A 20,856-nucleotide genomic window follows, 5' to 3' on the forward strand; every position below is an offset into this window, starting at 1 on the left:
TATGGTCATTTTTATCTTGTGGGTTTATGGGCTCACTAGTAACTGTCTTAACATATTTTAGGGTTTGGAAGAGGAGTAGTGACCATCTGTAATATCTTTTAGCTGTTTTCTCTGCTTAAAAACTTAAGGCTAATGCCCATGTAGGTAACTCAGGCAAGTGTGTGCAGATAGCGAGGTAGATGGCTGGTTGGTTATTTGCCTATGCATTTGCCACACTTGTGATGCAGCTGCAGTAGTTTTGAACGGAAATGATGTGCACATAATTCACACAATCTGGACCGTAATAGAAAAGAAGTCTTTAGAATAAAGTTAAGCCCCATTGCCATCTCACAATTCTGCCACTCTCATATCAAAATCTCCTCTCATGAGCCAATTAGATTCCAGAACTGCAAATCAAAGCAAGTCACTTAGAGTAAGTCTTGTCTGACAGCAAGTGTTAAGTTTCCCCTGTCATTGTGCCATTTTACGTTTGTTTTTCTGACTCTTGAGTGGTAGCTGAGATTTTTGGCCAGCTAAGTAATAACAAAAAAAAAAATGCCCCTTTTCTGGAATTTATCAAATCCCCAAGGCTGGTGGGATGTAAATTCCATCATGATGGTCAGTGACTTTTAATACAACTCGTGTCCATGCAGGAAATTGGGTAAGAGGGACTCCAGTGTTTTAATTCTATTACAACACCTGTCTTTGCTTTTGTCACTTCAGTACATAATGCAAAGGGTGTGTACTGGGGATCATGGGAATCTGTCTTCCTTCCTAGAATGACCTGACTGGTGAGCACTCCTGTATCATGCTGAAGATGCTAAATGAAGAAGAGAGTGAACAGGAGCACTGGCTCGCTGCCTTCTGGAAAGGTAACAGCTGGTTGTCCTAGTGTGAGAGGAAGCCTCTGTGTATTCTTTGCACAACCGTGCTGGTAACCATTATCTTTTCTTCTTGTCCTGAAGATTTCAGGAGGCGGTTCCTGTCTCTGCTGTCGTATCAGTTCAGCACTTTCCCCCCTTCATTAGCACTGAACATTCTACAGAACAAGAATATCAAGCAGGAGTTGCAACCTCGTGAGTCTCTAGGCTTCTAAAATCCCTTCAGTGGCTTAAGATCTTAACATGGTTTATCAAAAAGATTCTTAAATGAAACCTGTGAATGTTCTACAGCCGTTAGTAGAATCCTACAACTCCCTGTTGGTCAGTTCTGTTTGCTCCCTTCAGCTTAAAAATATGCTTATTGCTGAGTGGAAACTTCCAGTACTGTCTTCCTAATAGCTGAGATCAGAGAGCTCTACTTGATCAAAGTTTTCCAAATCCTCTGAAACTAGAGGGCTCTTAAATTTAGCAGACAAATACATAGCGAGATCCAGTAACTGGAATTTGAAACTGGGTAAAGTCAAACTGTGGACTTAAGGTACCCACTTTTCACAATGAGGGCAACTAACCACTGAAACAGTTTATCTTTAGGCTGTGGTGGAGATCTCATCACTTGAAGTCTTTAAAGCTGAATTGGACGTCTTTCTAAGAGAGACATTCTAATTCAACCACAAGTTATTGATGCAGGAATTGTGGCCTATGTAATAGGGGAAGTCAGACTTGACGATCACAATGGTCCCTTCTGACTTAAAAAATCTATGAAAGTAAACTGTGGTTTCTTGAACGTAACAAGCTCATGATTTCTCAAGAGAACATAGGAATTAGTCTGGTTTGGTGTTTTGTTTTTCTTTAATATTTGTTCCTGGTGAAAGCTGCCAACCCTGGGTGCTGGCTGGTGAGTCTTGCCCACATGCTCAGGGTTTGACCAATTGCCATATTTGGGGTCCGGAAGGAATTTTCCTCCAGGGCAGATTGGCAGAGGCCGTGGAGATTTTTCGCCTTCCTCTGCAGCATGGGGAACTGGTCACTTGCTGGAGGATTCTCTGCAGCTTGAGGTCTTCAAACCACAATTTGAGGACTTCAGTAACTCAGACATAGGTTAGGGGTTTGTTTTAGAAGTGGATGGGTGAGATTCTGTGGCCTGCATTGTGCAGCAGGTCAGACTAGATGATCATAATGGTCCCTTCTGACCTTAAAGTCTATGAGTCTAACCCCCCGTGTCAGAGGACAGCCACAGTATGGGCAGAGGCAGTGCAAGCTTCCCTACCTATGTGTCTCAGCCCTTGTAGAGTAAGAGGAGGAGCCCAGTCTTCATGGCCCACTGTTTGCCTAGGAGTAGGAATCATGAAGATAGTTGTGAGGTGACTGTGCCCTACACAGGCTTTTATTTAATTTTAAAATTTATTCGGAGAGTTTGCATGACTAAACCAGTTGAGGATTCAGTTATATCTACTATTGTTTGGTTTATGTATACATTTCAAACAAGTATGTGCATTGTGTTTGTGGCTGTTAGCACACAGGCAATTGATATTAACAGCAAGCTTGATTATCCAGATCCTGAAGAAACATGAAGTGCAATTCTAATACTGCTGTTTTTGATTTGCTCAGCAATCAGCCGTCCTGAATTGGAAGCCGTGTTCCTCCCCTATGACCTGAAGCGGTTAGAGATGTACTCTCAAAACATGGTGGACTATCACCTGATTATGGACACAATTCCTGCTGTCTCCAGGATGTACTTTCTCAACCAGCTAGGAGAGACATCCCTCTCTGCTGCACAGTCTGTATGTACTATTTGCATTCATTACCACCTCCTTCCTTCCCTGTTGAGACCATGTTGCGTCAATGTTTCTGGAGCGAGTAACTTGCTCCTATGTAACGCTATCACTGCCTACATCTTGGCTCTTATTTTGTGCTGTTTAGTCTAACTTACCCCTTTGGGAATAAGAGAATCTCACCTTCTGTCTGCTTTTGTACCATCGCCTCTACTCAGAACACACTTCCACTTCACATGCCACACTCCTGTTCCTCGCCTCTTTCACATCTCCAAAACCCCCTGCTTCAGCTGACTGCCTTTTCTGCATTCCTTGCTGCGCTATCTCCTGCCTGTACTGGTCTGCCGTGTTTTGTATTTGCCTTGAATCTGATTGTAGGGACCCTGTTCTCTTACACATGCTGCAAAGCACTGCATATGCTTAAAGTGCTGTGTAAATACTAGCTAAAAGCAACAAGCGAGAGCAGGAGGCACTACTGGACTAAACATGTATGTAGTGATGCCCATCAAGAATGGAGCAATTTCGGGGAGTTCCAATATTTCATACAAAACTCTGAACACCTCACCTGTTGTGCTTTGTATTATTTTGCTGGACCAGTAACTTTGGTGGTAAAATCCAGGGAGGTGGGGGAGAACCTAACTTTTGTGGGTTTTAAAAAAAAAAAAAAAAATCTTATCCTCCAGGCCCTTCTTCTGGGGATTGGTCTGCAACACAAATCTGTGGATGTGCTGGAAAAAGAGATAGAACTGCCCAGCAGTCAGCTGATGGGCCTCTTCAACAGGATCATCCGCAAGGTCGTCCAGGTAATTGCATCATGGTCAAGCTTTGCTCTCTCAAGTTGGGCTCAATGCAGTGCCAGGCCTGAGCCTCGTAGTGTGAGGAATCTGGATCAGAATCCCGTATCCTCAGCCTGTCTCTAAGAATTCATTAGAGGTTCATTGTAAAGAAATGTCTTGTACTTGGTGGCAAACGTAGGTGGTTGTGGTGGAGGTTTCTGTTGTATGCTCCCCCTCACAATATGTATATTTGTGTTTGTTTTCAAATGGTGAAAGGTGGTAAACTGAAGGCAGGAGGCTTTGGGCTCTAATGTCCAGTAAGCAAGGTGGTGAGGAAGCTGATACAACAGTCCAGGCTCAATGTCTCAATCTGCCTTGGAATTGGTCATCTCTAGGATCACTGTAGGACAGAGTGAAGCCTGTAGATATCCAGGAAAGGCTATAGGTCAGGTCTCCAGTCTCCTTGATCCCTCTGATGAGGTTTACAGCAAGGATGTCCGCTGTGGTGGTGGATGGCTGTCCATGAGGAATTTGACTTGGGCCACCAACTCTTTTCACTTAGATCATTATCAGATGGGTAATACTTTCCTCCAATAATAACATGGGCTAGATTCAGATTGGTGCCATAAGAATAAAAGGCTCCTTGTCAATTTTCCAGTCCCCTGAGCAAGTTAATGCAATGACTGAATAGGCAGAGCTTCTGCATCCTAAAATGCAAGTCAGTCGCTTTACAGATGGCTTGCTCAGCACAGAATTCTTTTAGTTGACATGAAGGAATGACTATAAGAGAGGAAATCTACAGTACTTTCCTCCACACATTAATGGTTTAGTTGGGATTGCGTAAGTGAGGTGTATTGTGAACCACCAGCTCTCACATTCATTCAAGTGACGTTGGATGACTGATTTTATTTTTTTATTAAGCTGTCTTTGTTTCTGCTTTCAAGAAGTGGGCATTGAGTTTCATTTTTTCACAGAAAGTGGCCACTTAATTCCCCCCCCCCTCCAAAAAAAAAACCAAACAAAACCCAATTCCTTGTTCATATTTCAAAGACTACAGAAGTTCTGTAGTGGGAAGCCAAACTATTCTTAATTCCTTTTTAAAGCACTTCTATGGGAAAACACCAGTAGCCCCATCATATTAATTTATTCCTTCCTCAGTTGTTCAGCAGGATCCAGGAGAAGGCTGTGGAGGAGCAGATGGCAGTTACAAAGGAAGTTGTAATGGAGCCAACCCTGAAATCTTTAAATGAGGACTTGGTAATAATAATCATGCTACTAAAGCTTCCAATATGCACGTCAGATCTCTTTGAGGGTTTTCTCTAACTTAGGAGACTTGTAAGCTGGATTTCTTCCAGTGTAAGGAGTGCATGACATACTTGTCCTGTTATGATAGTTATGGAACTTTGCAAGCTTTAACTGCCTTTAAAGTGTCATAATTTCTGTGCTTATGTTTCTCCTTATACTGTGGTGCACCAATCCTCCCTCCCTTACCTTTGCATTATGTTAAAATGCAGCTACAAAAAACAATTAAAATGGGAAGGGTTGTTGGGAAACACCCAGTTCAGAGCTTGGGGCTTTGTTCATTGGACATACTGCCTTTTGGATGGGAGGGGAGTCAAGAGTTGTAATTTCGGACCTAGGAGACTACCTTGTAATACACAGGTTACTGACATACATAAAACTTAGTGTCTCTCTGGGATGTTTCAATGCAGGAAGAAGCAGCAAAGGAATTCCAGGAAAAACACAAGCAAGAAATGGGGAAGCTGAAAGACATGGACTTTTCACAGTAAGAATTTATTCACATAAGTCTCACCACAAATAGTCCTAGGAATCTAGTTTGAATACCCAGGCTCCAGGTGCAGTACACCTTTGCATGCGGGGGGTAGGGCAGGAATACACAACAACCTTGTGCTCACTTTCAAAGCAGACATCTGTGTCATATTGTCAGCTAGTAACTTGAGCTTTGTGTTAGATCAGAAATTTGAAGTCATGGTGTTTGTCAAGACACACAGGCTGAACTTCTTATTCTGCAGTATCTAATAAATGCTGTTTTGTAATGTTTTTGGCACCTGGTGATTACAGTTTTCAGAGACGTCTGTTAATCACAGGTAATTAATAATGGTCTCTGTTGATAAATGCCTCTTGCTCTCAAGCTAATTTTTCATTTTTTAAAATTAGTTTTGGTAATAGAAATCAGTGCTCATTGGCACTGGCCATCTAGCTGTACTCCGTTCAACACAGGAGCTGAGATTTGTGCCTGGGCAGCGTAGTGTGGACAGGAACTGTCTAGTTCCCATCCTCAGCCTCATTGCTCAGTTCTCTTATTTAGTTACCTGTGACTTTTCCTACCAGCATTATTGAGCCTCGTGCCTCAGTGGTAAAAGCAAACCACTGGGAGCCAGGGTTGATTTGCTACATGGTGTGAGTGTGGAAAAGTGATTTTTGGCTTCCTTTACGTCTGCCTGCCCAACTGTGCAACTGGATGGCCACTAGAGCAGCAGTTCTCAGTCGGGTCCGCGAGCCCTTTCAGGGGGGCCATAGCCCTGCAGATGAAGCCCCAAGGCCTAGTGCCCCCGTGGGGCTGAAGCCAGGAATGGCACAGGGCTGAAGCTGGGAGCCCTGGCGAACCAGCCCTCCTGCCCCCTCCCCTGGATCTGAAGGGCATGGGGCTGAAGCTGGGAGCCCCAGCACTTCCTGCTGGCAGAAGCTCTGAGCCTATGGGCGCAGTTGGGTGGCCACAAGGGTTTTCCCTCTCAAACTGCAGTGCTCTACCCAGAGTGGGGCAGCCCTGGGGGCAGCTCCCCCCACCTCCTCCTCTCCCCCAAGCCCCAACCTCTGGCCAGGTTATAGGTCAGAAGCCAGAGCCAGGCAGTGCAGGATAGCAGCTCCCCTGGCTGGTGTGCCATGGAGCAGGCAACTATGGCATTCCCCCATCTGCTGCTGGTGCCTGGGGTTGTGGCTGCTCCGCAGCTCCCAGGCCCCTTTGACTTCTGGGGCAGCTGGTAAGAGCTCCCCAGGCAGGGGTCCTGACTCCGGGGCTGACAGAGCCCTCAGGGAGCAACCTCCGCAGAGAGAGCCCTCCCGGTACACAGCTCCTACCTACCCCCTCCCTGCACCCTGAGCTACCTCCTGCCACACACAGCCCCTAACTAGCTCCCTCCCTGTACCCTGAGCTCCCCCCCTGCCTGCACACAGCCACTAGCTACCCCCCGCCTAAACCCTGAGCTCCCCCCTGCCTGCACACAACCCCTAGCTGGCTTCCTCCCTGCACCCTGAGCTCCCCCCCTGCCTGCACACAGCCCCTAGCTAGCCCCCTCCCTGCAGCCTGAGCAGTTTTCAGACTTCTGAGTTTTTTATTTTTTTGGTTGTGTTTCCCCACCACCCAGCCTGTCTCAAAGTCAACTGGAAGTCAAACTCTGCCTATTTATAGAGTCCTCCTGCTGGGCCCTGGAGTTTTTATAGCATGTTGAGTGGGGGCCGCAGAACGAAAAAGGTTGAGAACCCCTGCACTAGAGAACAGGCTGGTCTTGAAGCTAAGGCACTGGGCAGAGACTTGGGTCTGGGCTCAGGCTCAACTCTGCCAAACTTCCTGTGTGAGGTTGGGCAGTCCCTAGATCGCTCTCTGCCTTCATTTCCTTTCTTTCCTGTTTAGCTGATAGACTCTTCAGGGCAGAGACTCTCTTGCACTGTTTTTGTATGGTGCCCAGCACAATGAGGCCCTGATCTTGGTTGGGCCTCCACATGATACTGCAATAGAGATAATAAATCGAGCTATCTAACCATACGCTGTTTTAATCTGATGGCTTCCAATGCTCCTAGGAATAATCCTTAGTTAGGCTGCATTTTAGTCAGGGGTATTTTTAGTAAAAGTCGTGGACAGATCATGGGCAATAAACAAAAATTCATGGCCCCTCCCTGTCCTTCACTTTTTAATATACCCCTGACTAAAACTTTGGGGGAGGGGGACCTGGGACCCCAGCTGGTGGAGGGGGGAGGGGTGTGTGGCTCCGTGCCCCTTCCCCCTTACCCCCCCACAGCAGCAGAGTTTGGGTGTGGAAGGGGATTGGGGCACAGGACGGGGTGAGATGGGTTCTGGGCGGTCCCCTGGGGGGTCCCCAGAAGTGACGACATCCCCCTCGCTCAGCTGCTAGGCAGAGGCATGGCCTGGCAGCTCTGCAGTGTGCGCTGTCTCTGCCTGCAGGCACCACCCCTGCAGCTCACATTGGTTGTGGTTCCTGGCCAATGGGAACTGCAAAGCCAGAGCTCTGGGCGGAGGCAGCGTGCAGAGCTGCCTGGCCATGCCTCTGCCTAGCAGCTAAGTGAGGGGGATGTCGTCAGTTCCGGGGACCCCCCTCCCCCCCCCCAGGTAAGCACCGCCCAGAGACCACCTCACCCCATCCGGTGCCCCAACCCTCTCCTACACCCAAACGCTGCTGCTGCTGCTGGAGGGGAGAGTGGGGCGCCATGGCCTGGGACTGCCGCAGCAGCAGCCGGAGCATCTGGTGCAGGGGCTGCCTGAGCTACCTCTGAACCAGGCGCACTGGCCGCTGTAGAAGTCGTGGAGGTCACAGAATCTGTGACAAACTCGTAGTCTTAATCGTTAGCTTCCCCCAAATCATGGAGATGGTCCCACTCTCTCTTACACCATCTTAGGACTCCTGACTTATACTTGTCCTTCTCAGCTATTCTCGGCTTCAATGAAAGCTCTAGTAGAGAAGTATCCTTGTCAGCACTGACTTAATCATTCCTCTTCTACCTTTTTTTTTTTTCCATTTATTAACTGGCAGATTAAACCTAATGTTGCCTGAAATGTCTTTGCACAGCTGCTTGTTAATTACTGTGGAGCTAGTCAGCTTGAAGGCTGCTGAAGCTGTGAGTCTCACAGAACTCCAGCAAATGTTTCTTCCTTCTGAGCTAACAGGAACCAGTCCTTCCCTTTATCCGGCAAAAACTGTTCATTTGTTCAAAGAATATTGTTGTAGCAATGTCTTCTATTGTGGCCCTAAATCAACAAAGCAAACACTAACAAAGCTAAGAAGGGGAATAAAAGCTGCTTAAAATCTCTGCTTATGTTGTCTGCCTGATGTGACGGATGTGGATATGCATGATTATTTCAAACTACTTTCATTTCTCCTCTTAGCCCAGTGTGGTTTGCTGCTTTTCCTTTAAATTATTTCCCCCAGACCTCAACCTGGAAAAATCGATTTTTTTTTTTTTTTTGAAGGCGGATTACAGAGAAGTACAATCGTAGAGCTGAGAGAGCTGTAAAGGCTTTATCCAGCATTAATATAAGGTTGAACGGAAGCTAACTTCTGTATTGAGACCCCAGAGGCTTGGGGTAGAGGGAATGAGCAGTCCAGTTCTGTTGTGTGGTTCCTTAGTTAAAGCTGCATGCTGTGTCTCAAACATTTGGATACCATAGGGAGGAGCACAGGACAAGAGCATAACAAGACCAGAATTTGTCTTTCTGGCCTTCCTCCTCAAAGGAAACATTCAAGTTATAATATCCTGGGCCCCCTTCTTTTCGGTTCCCCTGTGCTAGTGCTCAGTCTTACTCCTAGTCATTAGCAGTAGAATGGCTACAACACCCCAGACCGTCTCTACAATGGAGCTCTCTTGTGTGTGCCATTGATCCAGGAGTTCTTAGTTAACTCACTTCCCCTGGTGAATACTTGCTGTATGCATCCTTGGTCTTCATCTTTTGTGCAGCACTAACTTCTGCTGCTTTACTTTTAAAAACAAAACCCCAATCCTGTAAATGGAAACTATACATTGGATGGATGTCTTCAATAGTGTATGTAGGTCTGGTGACGGCCGCCAGATTAATAAAAGCCATGGAGCCTGAAGACCTCTCTCCTTGGAAGAGTTTACTACTTGGGCAGGTGCAGTGTATGTCTCCTATATGCAAAGGAAAACCACTGACCTTGGCCCTCCACTGGAAGGTGGGGTGTGAGCATGTGTGTCTGCCGCCGTTCAGTTCTCTGCCTCTGTGATGGGGCTGCCATAAAAGTGCAGTTTGGTAACATTCACAATATGGGCAGCTGAAGGAAACCACTTGCTTCACATCTGTTACTGAACAGCTTTTGGATGATAAGTTCTTGGTCAGCACTGACCTAGTTTGGATTCAGACCAGTGATGTAGTCATGAATGGCTGTGTACTGCATTGCAGATCCCTCTGAGCCATCTGGTTCTGCTTTGAACCAGTTCTTTATTTCTGAAAGTCTCCCTTCTGTTTGGATGCTGACACAAGCACTGGCTGGGTAGCAGTTTGTGGACAGAATTAACTTCAGTTGTTCTCCTTTAAACAGACTTAGTTTTGTTTTGTTCTCTCCTCTCCACCTCTCACTTAGATATATAATCCGGGGTGATGATGAAGAATGGAACGAAGTGCTGAAGAAAGCAGGACAGAACGCTTCAATTGTGAGCCTGAAAAGGTTGGGAAAGTGTTTTTTTTTAAATCCATGCACCTCTCTTCAGTGGATCTGTCCTTCCCAGTTTGCTTTATTGTAATGCTTAAATGTAGAGAGAAGATGAGGAGTTAAAGGCACAGGAATTGTATATCTTGCTGCTCTACGTATACTCCTAACAGGGATCAGAGAGGGTAAATAGCAAGTAGGCTGGGTTTTCCCTTGAGTAGAGAAAATAAGATTGTAGTGTGGCTCTGAAAAACAGTCCTTCCTTTCTATAACTTGATCCTATCTTGGCTTTTATTTAGCCAGTCTGGTACATCTCTCAATCCTAACTAACCCCACTTTTTCACCCTGGCCATGCAACTAATTTGTCTTGATTCTCCTTTGGTGGGGGTAATTCTTTTAAGAGTTACTCCTGTTCCATTTGATTTTCTTCTGCACTGGCAGCAGCTGCCACCATTGGAAGCTTGTAGAAATTCATCCTCTTAATTTAGGGCCTAATCCTCTGAGATGCTGAGTGCCCTCATCTTCCTGTGACTTCCTTAGGAGCAGATGGTTCAGCAGCTCATAGGGTCAGGTTCTTAACTGAAAATGTTAGACTCGCTAACATGGTTTTCATCCATCTTCCTTCTTTCAGCTCCTGCACAGGTCATCATGGAATCTTTCTTGATCTGTTCCCCTGGGGATTTATGGGATGGCACTGTCATACACGTTGTTCTTCTTGAGGCCTAAGGACAGGAATAAATATGTTGCCCATTGTGGATCTTTATTCTGCTTTGTATGCACACACATTGCTTCTGTGAATGCTGGAAGCAGTAAATGAGCCCCTACACATCTTAAAAAAACATACAAGGACCTTTAAAATGTCATTGAAATTGGAGATTCCACAGATTTGTTACATTTGATCCATCCACCCCCAGCCTAAGCCCAGTGGAGGACTGTTATTTGTATGCCTATGTTTTCAAGTGCGTAATGATTTTAGGGTGCCCTAGTTTCTGTGCCCAATGTGAGATGCCTTCAAGAGGCTTGACTGTAAGAAGGTTCTGAGGACCAACCCTCTGAAAACCAGGCTACTTTAAGGTGGTTCAAGTTGGGCACTCAATCACAAGACACCAAAAAATCTAGGCCATATTCTTTAGTGCTCTCACCAGTCCTGCTTTAAATGAGCCAAGAAACAGGATCACTTCTTTTCCCTCACACCTTCTCCGTTGGCAGCTTGGCAGCCAAAGTTTCTGTGGAGGCCTCTCCCCCATGTAGCAGATGTTCCCTTGTTGAATTGAAATTCTCTTTAACAAATGTTTTGTTCCTGTTTCTCAGTGAAAAGAAGAGAAAACTAGACATTGAAAAAGGACCGAAACAACAAAAGAAATTTAAGAACAACAAAGATCTGAAGCAGAAGCAGAAGTGGAAGAAATGACTTTAAAAATGATGGACTTGAATAACCAGGAGCAAGCTCCTGTCTAGGGAGCCCCATTCCCTTTTTAAAGCAAGGACTTCTCTTGAAGAAGCAGTGTCTGGAGGGGAAGGGCTTGGAGGCCCTTTTAAAGAATATATTAAGGAAAATACAGTGACATCGCCAGGAGATGCTGCCTATGGGGACTTTTATACTGTGTGCTTGGAGAGACTGGTCTGATGAGAGGCACTACACGACAAACTAGACTATTACAAGGGTGCCTAAATGGCTAGGAAATGTCAATTCCCAGGGCTAATCAATCCATAAACAACTTTCCCTCATCTTAGTGTTGGTATTTTAATTTATTTTATTTTGGGGAGGGGGAGGCCTTTTGGAGCACTTGCTTTTATTGTGCCTTACTATGTGGTGTGGCATGCTAGCATTTTAATACACCTTAGTGTGTTTAATTACTGGCCCTTCTCTGCATCTGCTTTCTGTTATGAATGATGTCAGGTTCAAGCAATATAATTTCTGCTTTCAGACTGAGCCATGAGCTCCATTCTCCGTGTGGGGCTTTGCTATTCACTGAGCATCAGCAGCGTGTTCAGTGCCATGTAAAAGTGGCCACAGTCCTTGTGCTAAGGAGCTTGCAGTGTATGTTTATATATATTTCTGTTTGGAAAACAAAGCTTATAGCTCCTGGTTTTAGTTCTCCAGAGGAATCCCTAATAAGGATGCCTCTGTCTCATTCTTAGTGGCTTATAGACCCCTTATTTCTCAGGTAGCTCAGGGATTTGCCCTGTGATATACCTAGTAGATGGTCCTAATATTTCCTTACTCCCTAAGCTTGCGTGGTGACAAATAGAGAAGGCCCTGCTGGCTCCATGTTGCCTGGTATACTTTCAGCTATCACTGTCTGCTTGGCTTCTTGTAGTCTGGAAATTATGCAGAGACTGCCATAAAATCAGCATCCGCTCCAATGCCAGGAAACCAGCCTCCTCGCCTACATTGGTTTCTCCTCAAGCAGCAGGCGCTGTCCAAGCAACTCAACAGTCCACTCATGAGGCAGTAGGTCTCCGCTTACCTGTGGTTTCTTTTTACGTTTGGGACTAGGTCTGTGTTGCCCAGGCTCGTGTCCACTTCTGCTGGGGGGTTTCTGTGGTGGAGCTGCTCTCTTCTGTGTCTGTGCCTATCACAGACTCCAGTGAGTGGGCAGACCTTAGCTCTTACGGAACTGCAGACAAATGCAGCAGCTGAAGTTCCATTTCCTCCTCCCTTCCTGCCACAGAATAAGGATTCCTATTTCACTGACACACTCCCCCCCCCAGCCTGCTCCCCACTTTGCATCTCATGCCCATTCCCTCCCCTGCATGTATTTTTTATGTCACCCACCTTCTTTACCGCTGCTTCCCAGCCCAAGAGGACTGGGAGCTGTTAATGGTAGACTGTATTGAGAGCCCTATGCTACAGATGGGTGAGAGTTACGAAAGGCTGTGGATCCTGACCTGCTCCTCCTGCTGCTGCTGGAAAACCTCACTGACCCTAGAGTCCCTCCTACCTCCCCATGAAACTCTTAAAAAATGGTTTTCTCCAGCTGTCTCCACTTGGGCATGCACCATTTTCTCCCCAATAAGCTATTTGGATTTGAGAGGCGTGTTAACCACAAGGAAGGCTAACCGCAGTGCTTGTGTCTCCCTTTCATTAACCAATTTGAAAGAATGCTCTGCAACAAAATTTCCTTTCCAATATATCAGGGAGTTGGGTGCCCTGAAAATTTCATTTATACCCCACCACCAATACGTAGAAAAGTTGCTCCATCAACTGACAGAACAAGATGCTTCCATCCAGGAGGCAGGAGTTGGGTGCTGGACCTTGGTTATCTGCTTCTGGGCAGCAGGGGCTGGAGTGTGCTGTGTTATGCTGCAGGGTTCCCCTGTGGCTGACTCGGGATTGATGACTCCAGAGGGCGCTGGATCTCATTGGTCTAGGGATAGTTACTGCAATGCAAGACTTTGCAAGGTGTGTCACGGATAACTTGCATCCTTTACGCTTTGGGTGGGGCCAGGAGGAGTGGGAAGGGGATTGACCTGTGCACCTAGAGTTAGTGTTAAATGATTGGTGTGGAATTGAGAATGATTGATTGATTTAATTGGTGTCTCTGCTTGTTTTGCTTGCTCCTCTGGAAGTGTGATCTGATTGGTCAAAGCAGAGCAGATTCCATTAGGTTAATTAACCTGAAAGGCTGCACCTGAGGGAGAGCCAGGGCTTGAGAGGCTGATTGAAGATGGAGCCCAGCTGAGAAGGGATGGGTGGGGCTGGCAGAAAGCTGGGAAGCAGGCTGCAGTCATTCCCTGGGAGAAGGGCGATACGTTTGGGGCTGCAGAGTTAAGTAGTCTATGGTGACTCCTTGGGAAGAGGGAGTCTGGGCTGGTAAACCTGGGAGCCAGAAGATGTAGGAAGTAGTCCAGGAAAAGAGCAACAGGATCAGGGAGAAAGCAGGCCACAGTGCTAGATATAGGGCCCCTCGACTGGAACCCAGAGTAGAGGGCAGGCCTGGGTTTCCCTACCAGCCCCATGGAAAGTAGCACAGACTGAGCAGTGGAGCTGACGACTGCCTGGGACAGTTGTTCAATGGGACTTTACTAACTTTGGAAGGGGATTACAGTGCTCTGGCTAGAAGGCCAAGATATGAAGAGAGAACACCCTGAGTCGTCCAGAGAGACAGAAGCGTGGCAGGGTGTGCAAATGAGTGGCAGAAGCGGGCATTGCACTGGGAAGGAGCTAATCCCCAGAGCAGCCAGGAGGAGGTGCCCTTGTGGTGAGTGGACCCCATGATATTCCCACTGAATGTCTTGTTGGCCATTATATTATTGCGTATCCCTGCTCCAGGCCAGAAAACTTTAACTGAAACCCTTCCTCTTAAAACAGAGAACTGGTGAAAACCACTGAGCTTGTTGTAGGAATCCTTAAACTATAGTCCTCCTAACAGGGTTCAGAGCTGTGCAGTTTAAGATGAAATCTGTTATAGGGCCCATTTGGCTGTGATGTCTGTCAGAAGCCAGCTTGTGTTAAAGGGGAGGCTAATGGGCAGAGGGTTGTGGGGTAACTGGGGAAGTTGATATTTATTTCCAAGACTAAAAATATCTCAATGTGTATTATAAACCACATCTTTGTCTCTGTCTCTCCCAGCTATCTGTCATTGCTTGTCTTAGATTGGGAGCTCAGGGACATGGTCTGCCTGAGTTTGTAAGGAACCTCCCATGGCTAACCCTTTAGCCTGCTCGGGGCCTCTGGCTGCTCCCCTATTGTAAATGTTACCGATAGCATTATGGTCTCATACACAGCGCAATAGACTGGGAGTTAGGAATCATGGGTTTTATCACTCCTACCTACCCTGGACTTCCTTTGTGTCTTTGGGCAAGTCACATAAATTCTACATGCATCCGATGAAGTGGGTATTCACCCACGAAAGCTCACGCTCCAAAATGTCTGTTAGTCTATAAGGTGCCACAGGATTCTTTGCTGCTTTTGCAGATCCAGACTAACACGGCTACCCCTCTGATACATAAATTCTCTGAACCTCTATCTTGGGGTCGGCAACCTCTGGCACATGGCTCACCAGGGTAAGCACCCTGGCAGGCCGGGCCAGTTTGTTTACCTGCCACGTTGGCAGGGTCGGCATACCACAGCTCCCACTTGTTGCAGTTTGCTGTCCCAGGCCGAGGCGGGAAGCTGCACCCAGGACATCCCTCAGCCTGCGGCACTTCGCGCTGCCCCCATTGGCCTGGGACGGTGAACCGCAGCCAGTGGGAGCTGCAGTCCGCTGAACCTGCTGATGCGGCAGGTAAACAGGCCTGGCCTGCCAGGGTACTAGAGGTTGACCACCTCTGCTCTGTCCAGGTGAGGATAATACATCACCTGAACAGCTTGCTAAATCACAATGTCATGTTTTTTTCAAACAAATGGCTTCATTTTGCTTTTATAGCCAGGCATTGCAGGAATAATGTGTTACATTGGCAGGTTCCCCTATCTAGTTTTCAAATATTCTTTAATTCAGATTACATAGTTACAATATATGAAAATATCATTGGTCAAGTGACACTTTTTGCATATATGAGTAACATACTCTTACTGTAACAACTGTTATTGCCTGTGCTGTTCAGGACATGGTTGTGGAAATGTCTATTTCTGGGGAGACCCTAAAGTGGGTTTGAAACCTTTAGCATCCCAAGTGGGTAAGATTCAACTGGATTCTTTAAGCAAACCAGCAAAATGTAAGAGCGTAGACCTGTTAACTGCTCTTCATCCGACTTCTTTCTTAAGCTCTCTCTGGTCTTCTCTGGTTATATATTCTTGCTCTATTGAATGTGCATTGGATACAGCCTAATTTCTCTGAAATTGGTCAGAGGCTCTCACTTCTGAGACGTTAACAAGTAACTGCTTTAATCAGCTCATGGGATAGATACTATTTTATCTCAGCAGAATATTGACTGTTTTGCAAGGAAGGGAGTGTATCCACAGTTGAGCTGTTTTCCAGTTGTTTGGAGTATGTAAACTTCGTGATCACTAACTTCCTTTGGATCCCTCCTTCTGTTCATCAGTCACTTGTGGAAAACTGGAAAACAAAAAACCTCAAGTGCTACAATAAGTGGCACCAGATTTTTACAAGCTTAGTTGAACCACATTTTCCCTGTCTGTGCCTTAGATCAGTCAAGTAGATTAAATTGCAGCTTAGAATAAGGGCTTGTTGAAATTCATCCATCTAGTTTCATGAGAAGCTAAAATAAGGGCAGATACTCCTCTGCAGAGTTAGTCTAGTATTTTACTTTCCCCCAGTTCAAAGACGGGCAATTTTCTTGGCTACTGAGGCTACAATAGTACCTTTGTAAGGGTTTCCTTGCTGCCCTGTTTTTATCTCCTAGGCAGAGCCAAGGTTTCACTGTTCTTCTAGCCACCAAGTGCCAAATGTTCCCCTTTTCTGTAAGAATCAATCTTAAGCACTGCCACTGTTGTACTGTCACTAGTGCAGCTCTCCTGTTAGCTGCTCTCCTTGCCAGAGGTTTAAATGTCCATGGCTGGTCTGTGCTAGTTGTAGCAGTCTCCCCAGGACAGCACTGTGCAGGCCTGGGCAAACCTGCATTTTGGTGCCCCTGCACCCCCGTCCTGAGCCCTGCCGCCTGTGCCCACCTGAATGTATGGAGCAGCAGGCATTGTTGTTCGCTCGCTCCACCACACACCTCTAGGGGGCAGTGAAGGGAGGAGCCATGTCAGGACTCCCTGGGTCACTTTTACTACCTGGGCTGCATAAGGAGAAGGCAGAAAAGCATCAGTTTGTGATGCTCGCTGCACAGCACAGCCCAGGTGGGGAAATTTGACCTGGATGCATGGAGCGCTTGGTGTTGCTCCTTGTTCTCAGGCCTCCCTCTTCCCCCCAGGTCCCTGGGGGAGCATGGAGGAATATTGGGGGGTGAGCAGCATCTGAGAGTCACTGCTCGCCCTCTCCCCGCAATGTTCCTCCATTGTGAGAGAGAAGGGAGAAATCTGGGCACCCCCTACCCAGCACTTCATTAGCTGGGAGCAGCTTCTGACTCCGCACAGTGTGCACCTCTGTCTTGACCATGGTGTCCCGGGCAGTCATCTGCGTGGCCCACCCCTAAGGCCTGCCCTGCTACAGTGTCTCCTCCAAAATCAGAGCCCAGAGCCCCTTTGGTCAGAAATCTGTTGCTTCACCACTCTCTCTCTGTGCTTCTAAATAGCCTCCCATTATGTGACATTTAGAAAGGAACTTCTTTCCATTTATCTGGTGGCTTCAGAAACTCAATTCCTCTCTTTGGCTTATGCATTGCCCTTTAAACTCTGACTTTAATGCTCCCTCTTCCTTGCCAGCACCTGGCCATTGTACTCTGGCCTAATCTCTGACCTTTCACCCGTCCTCCCAACTCATCTCCGAGCGCAAAGAGAGGATAGAATGGGATCTGTTTTTCTTACAGACAAAAGAAGGTCCTCACTCTTCTCCACCCCACCCCCACCCTGCAAAAAGCCCTTAACATTCACTGGGGGAAGGGATAGCTCAGTGGTTTGTACATTGGCCTGCTAAACCCAGCATAGTGAGTTCAATCCTTGAGGGGGGCCACTTAGGGATCTGGGGCAAAATCAGTACTTGGTCCTGCTAGTGAAGGCAGGGGGCTGGACTGAATGACCTTCCAGTTCTGTGAGATAGGTATATCTCCATATATTGGGGAGCGATAGCTCAGTGGTTTGAGCATTGGCCTACTAAACCCAGGATTGTGAGCTCAATCCTTTGACGGGGTCATTTAGGGAACTGGGGTAAAAATCTGGCTGCAGATTAGTCCTGCTTTGATCAGGGGGTGGGAGTAGATGACCTCCTGAGGTCCCTTCCAACCCTTATATTCTATGATTATATGTCCATGAAGAGTGCTTTCCTGTTACTCTTTCTGTGTATGTGTTCACCAGTGGAGGGCATTATGGACACCCAGAAGAATCGGACATGCAGTCCCTTTTCTGCATGCGCTTTAGAGGGCCATGCCAGCTGAACTGCACGTGCTTCTCCAGTAGCCCTCCCTCCCCTTCAGTCCTGACAGTTCCTGTAATGCATTTGGTGTGAGTGCTGTCAGACTGTTTCTATAACCCACTTAAAGCCTTAAGGCCAGTCCTCTAATGGTTCAAAACTGTCTCCTGGTGCCTTGGCCCAGCATGTCGAGGTAGGAGCTGAGCTGTTGCTGTAGATCTCTCTCCCCTGTGTGCAGCAGTGACCCTGTCAGCCTGCGATGAGTGGCTAATTGGAAGGAAATGGCAAAGCCATGTATGAACTGAGCAGCTCTCTCAGCAGGAGGTGGATAGGCATGACCTAGTTGTCAGTGGAATCAGCCTGCCTTCTTGGAGACCTATGAGCTATTTTGACAGCTGGAGTGACCTACCTGACCTCTAGGAGAGGTAGCTTGGGTGGAGAGGAGGAAACAGAACTGGTGCTGTGAAGGGGGGTGGTGGGTAAGGAGGGAGCTGAGGATCTGCCAGGGTGCTCCTTTGGCCTGTTCTCCAGGTATAGGAGGTGAGTCCCTATGGCCCTGAGGCCTGAATGTGAGCAATGTGCTAGAGTAGGGAGCCCCTCTGGCTTAAATAGCAATGCATACAGTAAGGGGTGGGAAGGAGGGAAAAGCATCTTTATTCTCTTCTGTAGCTGTTTTTATACCACACTCATACCTATAGTATCTGAGTGCCTTCCAGCAGGGCATTAAGCAGTGTGGCTACAGATCTGTGTCACGTCGCTTGGTGTCTCATCCTGGGGTTGGGCATTTGACTGGACCAAAATAATCGGTCACTTATCTGGTTAAATAGTTAGAGCACTAACTTCTTAGAACAATAACAATTGCAATATATTATATTCTCCCACACTTGTGTCTAATTGCCAAAAAAGTTTACTTAAGTAAAATCCAAAACAATGAAACACAAGTTCTAAAAAATGAAAACAGCCCCATGCTACAATTGAATGGTGGGCTGCTGCCTGCACTAGCATGTTCTTGCTGGAATAGTTGATATTTGACTGTGGTCAAATAGGCAGTCAGCTGACCAGACAATGACAGCTTGCAGGCCTATCTCCTCCCCCTAGAGGGAGAAGCATGTGCATCAGTACATTGATTTGATAGTATGTGGAGGGTTTTGTTTGATTTCTTTTTTTTAATGTAAATGTACTTGTTGCCATATGTTGGTATTGGAGAAAGCAAGGTAAAAGCAGTGAGATTTGTTGGTCCTTAATCCTCTCCTCCATCTAGGTTTTGTGATAGTGTATCCTTAAGCTCTCTGAACATCTAGACCCCATGATTATAGGGCTGCATTTGTATTGGTGACGCGCCTAGACTCATTTTCCACAAGGTTTGTGTAGCTGGAAACTACATTAGGGTGAGAGCAGAGTCGCGGAGGCAGGCGCCAGAGGCTGGCAGTCAACAAAAAAAAAGGCCTCCCCTGGCTCAGAGCAAAGCCTAACTGAAAGTGAGGTGACAGCTGAGATGTAAAATCCTTTCCCCTCCCTGGGCTGTGGGAGTCCCTGGGAGACTGAACAAAGCGAGGTGAGAATTTCACTTTGTCTAATGACCTGCCACTCCTGCCGAGTGCAGCTGTGGGGCAATGGGCTGTGACTGCTCTGTAAACTAGGCCAGCAATCTAGCTGAGGGGCTCAGTGGTTATGTGATCAATACCAGCCCAGAGGTGGCCTGAATGACAGACTACAGTGGGGGTGGGGGGAGTTTTGGTTCTGAAATCTACATTTGCAGTCCACTTTTGGAAATGATCTCTGTCTCTGACAAGCTGCATGAAATCTCTACAGCTGTAGCATGAGCCTGGGTTCACCTGAGAGCCCTATCTGTGAAATGTCAGACCAGGCACTATAGACTGGCCCTGTCTCCAAACATTTTGTCTTCCATGGCTGCTCTAGTGTAGGAGATGGGCATTGAAGAGAGTGCCTGAGAGCCAACAGAGTTCCAGAGAATCACGTGAGCTTTGGCCCTGTAATACATGGTTAGCCAGTCTTTATGCAAAGGGGTTTATATTGTTATGACTAAATGAAGCATGGATGTACCCCCAACATAGGGCAAAACATAGTGCTTCCTCACCCAATCAGACTCTCGTCTAGCTGGGTCTTCACCTCACTGGGACAACTGCTTCTAGGTTTGTCAAAATCTCCCTGGGGCACTGGCCCCCTCACAGTACTGGGGTGCATCTGTCAGGAATTTTTCCTTAAGTCACCATGTCTAAGACTGTAATAAGGTAGGTTCCATCTTTAAACAAAGCCTCCAACCCACAGGGGCAAATCACCTTGTTTTCCTTGATTCTATTACATAACAGGAGCCTCTTTAGATAACTGGCCAGCTGTTCCACATGTGCAAATGAGGAGCCTGAACTAGGCACATTCCATTTTGTTAGCACTAGGGCACCATGTGCAAAGGTTTATTCTGAAGTTTAGCTCAGTATTTACTAGAGCCTGGGGAAAGCAGCCCTTGAGTGTCTCCATGCGCCTGAAACTCAGCAAAGGAGATGTGAGTACTGTGTATTTCCTTTGAAGTTTTGTGCTTTTCCAGAGGTGCCCAAACTTTGCCCTGGTAATTTGCCAACAGCCCATGGGCAGTCCTTGATTTGCATAGAATGGAACAGGTAGCCAGGCAACCTCCTGAGGGAAATATTTATTCCATTTCCTTGAGTAAGATGGGTCCATCTTCAGCTGAGACTTGCCCACTAGCTCCTCTGCTAGGTTACTACAGTAATTACATACATTTGGGCTTCTCAGTCAAAGATTGGCTATGTCATCAAACCACTTTCCTTACAGCCTGACTTCTGCTGAGGATTTCTACAACACCACTCCCTAGCCTGAGACACTTAATCCTGCCCTAAAGAACTGAAAGAAGGTCCTACCTCCGTCTCTTCCTGAAGAATGTTTTTATTTGGATTTTTCTTTTTACTTTCTAATTCACCTTCTCCCTGTTTGACAATAACTTAAGTGCCCTAAAATGTAAGTGATTTTCAGGAAGGAAAGACAAATCCCCTCATGCTACCTGAGGTAGAAACTCAACTCCTTCCCTCTGCTCCCCTTGTACCTTCTTGGGGTGTAGGAAGCATGTTTATCCTGCCACTGTC

The 20,856-nt window shown here is 46.8% G+C and overlaps 1 protein-coding gene and 1 long non-coding RNA gene across 3 annotated transcripts in view; both read left to right on the forward strand.

The window, feature by feature from the left end:
- The window catches only part of NAT10 (N-acetyltransferase 10), a 35,316-nt gene extending 23,759 nt beyond the window's left edge, over positions 1-11,557 (forward strand). For both annotated transcript variants that reach the window (XM_032770692.2, XM_032770694.2), the window contains exons 22-29: positions 758-851; positions 945-1,055; positions 2,469-2,641; positions 3,316-3,435; positions 4,567-4,665; positions 5,121-5,194; positions 9,759-9,842; positions 11,136-11,557. In XM_032770692.2, coding sequence (XP_032626583.1) covers positions 758-851; positions 945-1,055; positions 2,469-2,641; positions 3,316-3,435; positions 4,567-4,665; positions 5,121-5,194; positions 9,759-9,842; positions 11,136-11,235 — 855 coding nt within the window. In that variant the 3' untranslated portion in view covers positions 11,236-11,557. The remainder of the gene's footprint in view (positions 1-757; positions 852-944; positions 1,056-2,468; positions 2,642-3,315; positions 3,436-4,566; positions 4,666-5,120; positions 5,195-9,758; positions 9,843-11,135) is intronic.
- A 1,593-nt stretch (positions 11,558-13,150) lies between these two features.
- LOC142046763 (uncharacterized) overlaps positions 13,151-20,856 on the forward strand; it is a 32,368-nt gene continuing 24,662 nt past the window's right edge. The window contains exon 1 of the long non-coding RNA XR_012655770.1: positions 13,151-14,029. This is a non-coding gene — a long non-coding RNA (uncharacterized LOC142046763). The remainder of the gene's footprint in view (positions 14,030-20,856) is intronic.

The sequence above is a fragment of the Chelonoidis abingdonii genome, chromosome 4 (assembly GCF_003597395.2).
Source record: "Chelonoidis abingdonii isolate Lonesome George chromosome 4, CheloAbing_2.0, whole genome shotgun sequence".
NCBI classification, from domain to species: domain Eukaryota; kingdom Metazoa; phylum Chordata; order Testudines; family Testudinidae; genus Chelonoidis; species Chelonoidis abingdonii.